This window comes from Drosophila obscura, unplaced genomic scaffold, assembly GCF_018151105.1.
Source record: "Drosophila obscura isolate BZ-5 IFL unplaced genomic scaffold, ASM1815110v1 contig_193, whole genome shotgun sequence".
Taxonomy (NCBI): Eukaryota; Metazoa; Arthropoda; class Insecta; order Diptera; family Drosophilidae; genus Drosophila; species Drosophila obscura.
In genome coordinates, this window is record NW_024542782.1 from 431,487 (window position 1) to 441,868 (window position 10,382).

Sequence of the window (10,382 nt, forward strand, 5' to 3'; positions counted from 1 at the left end):
GAGCTCCTCATGAGTACTCACTTTCCGGGTTGCTCAGATGTCACCGGTGACGAATCCAACGCCACCAACGACACTGAAGATCATCCAGGAGAGGAAATCGAGGATCTCATACGAAATATAATGGCACCAGACAAGATTATCTGGGCCATTAAATCATTCAGTCCCTACAAGTCACCGGGACCGGATGATATCCGACCAGCCATGCTGCAAGCAACTTGCCTGCACCTACTACCATGGCTGAAGAAAATATTCGAAGGATGCCTCCTAACTGGGTACGTCCCCCATGGGTGGAGGGAGGTGAGAGTGGTCTTCATCCCCAAGGCCGGGAAGATAAACCACATCTCCCCAAAGGACTACAGGCCCATCAGTCTGTCGTCATTTTTGCTTAAAACGATGGAGCGACTAATGGATCTATATATAAGAACCAAGCTAGACAAACGAGTGTTCAGTGGAGCTCAGCACGCCTACCTCAAAGGTAGATCAGTTGAGACCGCACTACATGAAGTTGTTGGGCATATCGAAAAGAATCTAAGCTATAAGAAATATACCTTGGCGGCCTTTCTAGATATAGAAGGGGCCTTCAACAACGTCAGGATCGAGTCAATAACGGCCGCACTGGCCAAGATTGGTACACACCCGACGGTAACCGGATGGCTAGACAGCGTTCTCAGGAGCAGAACGATAAGCGCCAATCTAGGCTCCTCCTCGTCAAGAAAGATGGGCACACGAGGTACTCCGCAAGGGGGAGTTATATCCCCTCTCCTGTGGAACCTGGTCCTGAAGGACCTCCTTCTTCAGCTGGGGAGGAGCGGATATAAGGTACGGCCTATGCAGACGATCTAGTAATACTGGTAACGGGTAAATTTCTGCCCACAATCAGTGACCTTCTAGAATCTGCACTGGGCACTACCGCCAGCTGGGCACGCCAGAACGGTTTGGGGGTCAATCGTCAAAAAACAGAACTGGTGCTGTTCTCACGAAGATATATGATACCGAGTTTCAAACTACCAGCAATCGGTGGAACGACACTCGAGCTATCGAGCGAAGCCAAGTATCTTGGTGTCATCCTTGACTCCAAACTCTCCTGGAAGAGAAACACGGAGGAAAGGAAGAAAAAGGCAATGGCAGCTTTCTACACCTGTAGGAAGACTTTTGGACGAACATGGGGCTTACAGCCGCACATCATCCATTGGATGTATACAGCGGTAATAAGACCCATCCTGACATACGGAGGCATGGTATGGTGGGAAGCGGTTAACACCAAATCCCACCTGGAGAACCTCCGTAGAGTCCAACGGACAGCATGCCTTGGGGTCACCGGATCTCTCAAATCCACCCCACAGGCAGCTCTGGACACCATGTTAGGCCTGGAACCGATAGACCTTCATCTTAAGTGCAAGGCTGAGACAAGTTCCGCTAGGCTATTAGCCGCGCAGTTCTGCAAGCCATCGCCTTATGGCCACGCCACTATACTCCGTATGGAAGATAGTGGAACGGCCAGGTGGAGTGACTACTGTGTCTCAGAGTTCTCATGGAAAAGAAACTTTAAAGGACACATACCGGATAGGGAGAAATGGAAGAGTAACACTGTCCTGGGGCAGAACGAGCTCTCCATTTTCACCGACGGGTCAAAGACGGCCGAAGGGACAGGAGCTGGAATCTTCTCCGAAGAACTAGCAACCAACATATCCCTAAGACTACCAGACTGGTGCAGTGTATGTATATATGCAGTATGGCAAGCGGCAAAGTTGGTATACACCTTGGTGATACCTCCGAGGAACATAGCAATCTGCGTTGACAGTCAAGCTGCCATCAAAGCCCTGGTATCCTGCAAGACCACAAGCAGACTCGTACGTGATACGGTGGACGCACTAAACCAGATCAGCGCGCACTCCATCACACTCACGTGGGTTCCGGGTCACACCGACATAGCGGGCAACGAGAGTGCGGACGAGTGTGCCAGAACTGGATCGGCCAAGCCAATAGCGGACGCAGTCAGCGACATAAGGAGACCACTACGAGACATCATCTCGCAGATGATGGGCCGAGCCAGAACGAGATCGGACAGGAGGTGGAACACCACACCCAACTGTGAGATCTCTCGCTCGCTCTGGCCCCACTATGACCTTAAACGCACCAAGACTCTCCTAAGCTTCAGGAAGAGTCGGGTGCGAACACTGACGGGAGTTATAACGGGGCACTGTGTCATCGGCCATGCACAAGGTACAGACTGCCCCACCATGACTTCTGCCTGCAGGTGCGAGGAGGAAATAGAGAGCATCCAGCACCTTCTCTGCAACTGTCCTGCACTCATGGGGAGGCGTCACCGAATACTCGGTGGCGCCTTCTACGAAGATCTGGACAGCCTGGCAAACATGCCTCTAGAGAAACTGGTGCTCTTTATAGAGGCCTCGGGATGGTTCGCGAAACCTCCCTAGGCACCGGACAATATCCCGTGACGAGTGTGGGCATCACAATGGGCAGACTTGCCTCCGAGTGACCTCGACTTCAGTCGAGCAGCCCTATAAACCTAACCTAACCATCACTGGGGCACCATGGTACATACGGAATGAAAATATCCATAAAGACTTAAATGTAGGATCAGTTAAAGATGCAATTGCCAAAGTGAAAGCAAAGTACCAGGCCAAGCTTCAAGCCCATCCTAATAGACTTGCGCAGTCTTTAACTTGGCACACTAGCCATACACGACTCCGGCGAAGAGACCTTCCCACCCAGCAATAATACTTAGCTAGGGACGTACTCTAAGTAATTAAGTGTAACTAATTAATTGAATATATTAGGCTAAGATTTGTATACTTGTCGTAAGTCTCTAATACGGAAGATTCGATAAATAAAATCCCGTAATAATAAAAAAAAAAAAACACTTATTTTTCTCCCAAATTTCAGCAACGAAGATCACACAGCGGTGAGCCTCGAAGGCCAGGAGAGCTCACTGAGGATGTGCTCCACATACATGGGTCACGACCAACCTAAACCTCCTCCACACGCGCCTCTAAGGGCTCTCATCGCAGAGTGTGAGGCCAATGACATCGGCCTAATTGTGGGATGCGACGCCAACGCCAATGAAAGGGTTGAGTCCCTTTTCAGCTATATACTGACCACTAGATGGTCATATTAAACCGGGGGAACGATCTCACCTTTATTATTAAAAATCTCGAGGAGGTCCTGGACCTCTCACTTGCCTCTCGCACGATACAGATAACATAGTATCCTGGAGGATCCTTGAAGAATACTCCAAGGCCGGAAGAAACCTGAATGGTGGACTTCGAAACTGGGGGAACTCCGGAAAGCCTGCCGGAGACTCTTTAACAGAGCCAAAGCTCTAAATGTTGAGCAGAACTGGTCCGAGTACAAGGTCAGTCTGTCAACCTATAATAAGGAACTTAGGAAAGCCAAACGCGCCTCATGGCGTAAGTTCTGCAGTGAAATCGAAAGTAACTCCGAAGCTTCATGCTTGCGCAAAGTACTCTCGAAGTCGACCCCAACCTTAAGTTACCTGAAGAAAGCCGTTCAGTCATTGACGACGTCCAGCAATGAATCGCTTAACCTTCTCCTTCCCAGGCTGAATTGTAAAAAGACCAAACTACAGCGCACCTCCTTATGTTGCCTCAAGATCCATTCTAAACCTACTAAGTCACGAGAACATATCCTGGGCAATTAAAAGCTTTAAGCCGCGGGAACAGATGGCGATATCCCAGCCCAACTGATTCACGCCGGACAAAGGGCCATAAATTGGCTCAAACAGATTTACGAGGGAGTCTTCTCTCACGGACAAATCCCAGACACATGGCTTCAGACCAAAGTCGTTTTTATATCCAAGGTAGGTAAGCCCTCACACACTGCCCCCAAAGATTTCAGATCAACAAGTCTTTCGTCCTTTCTTTTAAAGACGATGGTACGGCTTTAAAATCTGCATCTCAGGGCGAGTATTCCACCCAATCTAATCTCTGATTCTCAGCACGCCTATCGGAAAGGAAGATCCACCGAGACGGACCTACACGCGATTACATCGATCATTGAAACGTCCCTTAACTTTAAGGAATACACACTGGTGGCCTTTCTTGACATAGAAGGCGCTTTTAAAAACATAACATAAACATGGTGGCGTACGCTGATGATGTTGCCATAGCATTCTCTGGGAACTTTCCACAGACGCTATGCGAGTGCATGACAAGCACTCTCATAAAACTGTCCCAATGGGCAGACAAATGCGGGCTAGGTGTTAATCCGTCTAAAACGGAACTAGTACTCTTCACCAGGAAGTACAAGATCCTGACCTCCCCAAAACTCTGTGGGGAAGCGCTAGTTTTTAGCAATAATGCCAAGTATCTTGGTCTTATACTCGATAGGAAGCTCGATTGGAAACTGAGCATAGAGGATAGGGTAAAGAAGGCCACTGTGGCCCTCCAGAAAAACCATCGGACTCAAATGGGGAATGACCCCGTATATAGCCCGGTGGCTATATACCGCCATCATACGACCAATACTAATGTACGGATTGGTTGTGTGGTGGCCAGCACTGGACAAGAAAACTTGTCTTAGCAAACTCAGCCGTGTCCAACGCATGGCAGAGCTATGCATAACAGCAATACTACGCACAACCACAAGCGAAGCCCTCGATACCATGTTGTACCTTCTCCCTATAGAACTCATAAGGAAATAGGTGGCAACTCTTTCCGCTCTCAGAATGAGAGAATCCAAACTCTGGAAAGCATCCCCGTTTGGACACTCGGGAATCTTGAGGAGACTCTCGCAACTATCGGAGGGGACAGATTACTGTATACCGAGTGATCACCTCTCGACGCCCTTCCAGGTATCAATCCCACTCAGGGAGGACTGGGAGAGGGGCGAACCTGGATCCGCAAATGCGATCCACTGATGGCTCAAAGTTAGACGGCCGTGTGGGTGGTGGCGTATACTGTAACGAGCTCAACATTAGTCATTGTTTCAGTCTTCCGGATCACTGTTGTGTGTTCCAAGCGGAGGTTGAAGCAATAAACGAGGCACTTGGCTCAACATATGCCGCAGATCTCTTAATGAGACCGCAGAGCATTTAGATCTCTCCCTAATATGGGTCCCCGGACACAGGGATATCCACGGGAATGATGCTGCCGACGCAAGGTAGCCAGGCAAGGTACTACCACACCTCTCCTACCGGAGAGGGGATTTCCCTCTCTCCAACTACCGCCTTAACCTAATCTAACCTAGTTTTCAATCCCTTTATACCTCCTGCCTCAAGTTTTAAGTCTAACTCTTAGGTCTCCTCTTCTGGACCGAGCAATGATTTCTTCAACGCTCCACAATCAAAAGTACCGCTATGTCCAAAACTTTCTTTCATGAAATTATTCGATATCTAAATTGAGCTTACGGGTGGTGGCTTATTTAAATTAATTTGCCTTGTTGTTTTTATTTTTTTAAATGAATTTAACCCAGCGCTACTATTTATAGACCAGCAGATAACATGAGTAGTTGTCTAAAGTCATGCAACACAAGAAATTGGAATGCAAATGTAACGGGGCTTCTTCAAATTTCTAATGCATTCCAGGATTTCCGCAAATGTGTCACTTGTTCAATTTGAAAGACTATAAATATCTCAAAAAGAGTTTTGAAAGTGATGGGGTGCGGCACTAGTATTTCATTGAACACATCTTTATGTGTATGTAATTACATAAATAAATAATAGATAAAAATAAATTTTAAATCTTTGATCTATTTTCCTCAAAAACATAAAAGGTTATCCCACAAAAACTTATTTTTTAACCAATTGTTCCCATATTATAGGCCACAATGCAACTTTTTTTTAACAGATTACAGCATCTAACAGCAAAAAAAAAATGCCATTTTTTTTTTGGCACTTTCTCTTATAAAATATAAACAAATACATTTTTAATGAACTATTTGTAGTTTTTATAACGAATATTTAAAGAATATTGTGGTAGATAAAATTTGTGTAGATGAATAAAGCAGCCAGTAGGAATCGTTACCTACCCCATGAATAAATAAGTCTCTGTCTGTCTGTCCGTCTTTTTTGTCGCCTATTTTTCAGAGACTTTAAAATTTTCCGCGCTCACAAAAAAAGAAAATCTGTGGCATCCACAATTTTAAATATACGATAAAATTAAAAACGCAGTATAGTAGAGAATGACCATATCTACCAGATTGCCGAATTTTAATAGGATCGGATCATTTTTTTAGCCAGAATAAAGAAATTAATTTTCTGTTGCTTGCCCCGCCCCCTCCTTTCTCACTCGAACACTCTGCCGCGTTCACTGCGCGCGCAGCCCCTAGCGGAGAGATGTAGAATCTAAATGGTACATGTATAATCTACATGTTATATGTAGAATATACATAGTATATGTAGATGTAGAGATAAGAAATGTAGCAATAAAATGTAAAATGAAAAATGTTGTTCTTAATTTTAAAATTCTAAAAACTTATAACCTCAAAAATGTATATACTGACTGAGTACGGGTATAAGTAAAGTCGCGTCCCCAGAAGCGACTCACACGTTCCTTCTCGTTTTTTATGATTTATTTTTTTTTAGAATTTTTAAAATTTGGTAACAGCTTAACGCCTGGCAGATATTAAGCTTTCAAATTCAAATGTCATCATTTTTTTCTGTATTTTTCCGAATTTTTTAATTTAAAAATTCAGGAAAAGTCGAAACCAAAATATTTCTTGGCAAACATTTTTAGTTTTAGATAGAGGCACTAATTAGGCGTCGGTTAAGGTATCGCTTGTAAGAATCGATGTATAAACGGCCAAGTTGCAGACGTTTGATTAAACGACTTAAAACTCATTTTACCTGCAAAATACCGTACGTTGCTGGTCCAATGCCAAAGGAAGACGTTCAGGTACCAAAAATTTGTTTGCTTTGTTCCCAATTGGCAGTTCGGCCCGCAACCTTCCAAAAAGTATTTCTTGTCTATTTTTTTCATGTTTTAGGTTAACGAATTTTAGCTCCAAAGTTTCTCCATAGATTTTAGTGAACAATACCTACGACGCCTAATTAATACGTCTATCTAAAACAAAAAATGCATGCCAACAGTTTTTTTTTACTTTTCCTGAGTTTTTAAAGTCAAAATTTCGGGAAAAAATACCGCAATAAAATGATCTTCCAGCCTTTAAGCTGCAGCTACATACAAAGTGTCTGGGTCGGACTTATAGCTGCATTTGTCTACCAGATTTACCAGATTTTTAAAAATTCTTAAAAAAAAAAACTAAACCATAAAAAAAAGCATAATTCGTTAAAAAAATTAAGTACTGAAATCTATCAGAAAAAGTAATTTTGGGCCACAGCGTAAATGTCGTGTTGACTAGTGTTATTAATCCGATATGGTCATAGTCGATGGTTTTACATTGTTGGTTTTCACTTACATATCTTCAAAATTATGGATGCCACATATTTTTGTACCACCACAAATTAGAAAAGGGCTGGTCAAAATTTTGAAATGCACTTGTAACAGTGTGATATCACACATTTTGAATGCTCTAGCTCTTATAGTCTCTGAGACCTAGGCGCTCGTCAAGGCTGACACGAATATTGTGAAGATAAAAAAATATATGTGCATACATGCATGCACTTTATAGAGTCCCTTCTATAGTTACACATGTATACACAAAACTAATTTATTAATATATTCGCTGATTACACTACTCGACAAAATTCAACTTTTTTTCTGCTTCGAACTCCCGACTTTTTCTGATAGATTTGGGGGCTTAACATTTTTTTAAAGAATTATGGTTGTTTTTCTTTGGCAGAACTTTTTTGAAGCATTTTTGAAAACTGGTATTTTTTGCTTATACTGTTTTCAGAGGTAGCGGTTATTGTTTTCACATAACTTAAGGATCTTACATCTGGTTGTAAAGAACTTTACCATTCTGAAAAGCTAATTGATGCAGGTAGAAATTAAACCCAACACTTTATGATTTTAGCTTACCGTCTGGGTATTATTAAGCGTTCGAATGAAAAAATTATATTTGCGCGGTATTTGTTACGAAATTTTGACTTTGAAAACTCAGGAAAAACTCTAAAATAAGCCCAAATCTTTCAGAAAAAATTGGTTTGGTTCCTTGAGGAATAATTGTGTCGGGTAGTGTTATTTAAGTCTGTATACTCGTAAATAGTTATTATTTACCTGAATTACAGTTTTCCGAGGAATCTGATTATTGTTCTTGAACTGCATTGAAGATGGTTGCATTTGCTGTGGCAGGGTTAGCGTTAAGGGCTGTTTTTGAATCAATTTATTGTGATTACATATTGAATTTTTGTTATTAACTTTGATAGAGTCCTTGACTTTAGAAGGGTTTTGAGATTTGGCTGTTCCCGTTCCTAAATCTTCTTGTGTATCCAGAGGTTGATTGTAGTTCGGTTGATTACGCTCTTCTATTCGATTGCATTGTAGTTGGATGTTTCGATTCTTATCAGACGATGATGCGAAAGTGGACTCTAAAAACTGTGACTTAAAGCACGCTGTGGGTAGGTTTGCACATTTATTTTTGTTGTCGATTTTTTTCTTGTTATGCGATGTTGATAGTTTTTTCCACGAAAGGGCATTAATAAAAATTGAATGTTTCTTTAGGTTTTTATCAATAGAGCTTTTTTCTGATTTAATGGCTCCGTTTTCGTTTTGAGTATCTAGAACATTTGTTATAGTATCTTTAGACGAGTTTGCCAAATTGTGTAAGTGGTGTGAGCCCAACTGGGATTGAGCCTGCAAATTAATATGTACTCCAGTATAGGTTCCTTGTTGTCCTATAATGTTCTTTGACAGTTGATGGCAGACCGATTTTTTGTTTTCTCGGTTTTTAGCATTATTTAATTGCTCATACGAATAATTGTTTAGATGTGAATCAATTGATCCAGTATTAACATTTTCGTTTTTTATATCAGTTGAATGGTTATATTGAAAATTCGGCTGAGATGAATATATTGGATGGCGATCCCGTGGATTAAAACTCAACACAGTTCCCATTTTGACTGAAAAACATATTTAAAAATCAATACTAGCAGCTAACACATCTGTGTTTTTGTAAGCGTAATTATTAAACCTCTGTTTAAATATTCCAACAAACAACTTCAATCTTTTTATACATTTTTACCATGTAAACTTAAACTACAAAGCGTTACCTTCTTGATTGTTTAACCATATACTCGAATACACATATATATTGTTATATATATCTATAAAAATATATTATATAATTATATTTCATACAAAGCTGTCACTTGAGCTTAAAGTTATTTTAACAGCGTTTTTGACTGTTTTTTTTCCTTTTTTTAGGGTTCCATTGCATTTACTTTAACAGAAACAATTTTTAGTATAAATATAAATTCAAAACTTGCAATTTTTTAATGGTTAACGAAAGATTTTTTTGTAACACAATCTTCTGAAACATACAGTGCACAGTTTAAAAATCGATATTTTTTATGCGCAGGCTCGTGCCGGACAATACATGTGGGGTTAGTTATTGCTGTACTTTGTGTTTCAGGGCATGCTCAGTACGAGTGTACATATAATATGGATATTCAAACACATAAGTGTACACTATAAAAATACTTTCAAATATTTATGTTACTAGTAAAAGTAACCTGAATCTCGGAGACAATACGATTTTGAGCAACCAAATACATACATATATTAGAATGTATATCTGTGATTTCCGCGAGGATTAAGCTTCTATAACATTTTAGAGGATATTATGACCATAGTTATATATTCTAATTCTAAATATGTTTTCTATTAGCATCAACAGATGAGTTCATCATCTCTCAGCTCCAATCTGGTTTTATCTTTTCCCTTATAATCTCAGAATACTAACACGTGTATAAGACGGGATCGACAAATTAGTATAACTGTATAACGTGTATATAATAAATCTCCTATATAAACAAAATAAGGACTATTCCGTATAGTTATTGTTAATGTACAGTTTGAAGTGAAGAAGCTATTTCTAAGAATACTCTAATTCAGAATTTTCTCTTTTGTGGAAAGCTTTTGTTGACCAGGATAGGTTTTATTTTGTCAAATATGATGTATTCTCAACTTAAGAAGATTTATTGTTTAGTAAGATGTGCCAAAAAAGTCTCTTCCAACTAACTTCCTAATCTTGGTGATATGAAAGACTCTCTAGGTTGTATTCCGAATATCTAGTGCTATAATACGAGCGCTAAAAAGTTATGGTTGAGGGAAAAGGTTATCTCTCTATTATATAAAATAATAATGGTTTTTCTTCTACCGCCCGATAGTGTGAGCTGCTATTTTAAAATAATGGTTTACACGGAAATTGAAATGATATGATTATGAAGAAACGATATATGATATATATAGTGAGTGAACCGGGGATTCGCCCGCGAGCGT

General features: G+C 40.9%; 1 protein-coding gene across 1 annotated transcript in view; it reads right to left on the minus strand.

The window, feature by feature from the left end:
• Positions 1-9,423, minus strand: part of LOC111075657 (cyclin-dependent kinase 5 activator 1) — a 51,300-nt gene extending 41,877 nt beyond the window's left edge. Inside the window, exons 1-2 of the mRNA XM_022369095.2 lie at positions 9,152-9,423; positions 8,160-9,001 (exon numbers count right to left, since the gene is read on the minus strand). Of these exons, the coding sequence (XP_022224787.1) occupies positions 8,160-8,996 (837 nt within the window). The 5' untranslated portion in view covers positions 8,997-9,001; positions 9,152-9,423. The remainder of the gene's footprint in view (positions 1-8,159; positions 9,002-9,151) is intronic.
• Between the last annotated feature and the right edge of the window lie 959 nt (positions 9,424-10,382).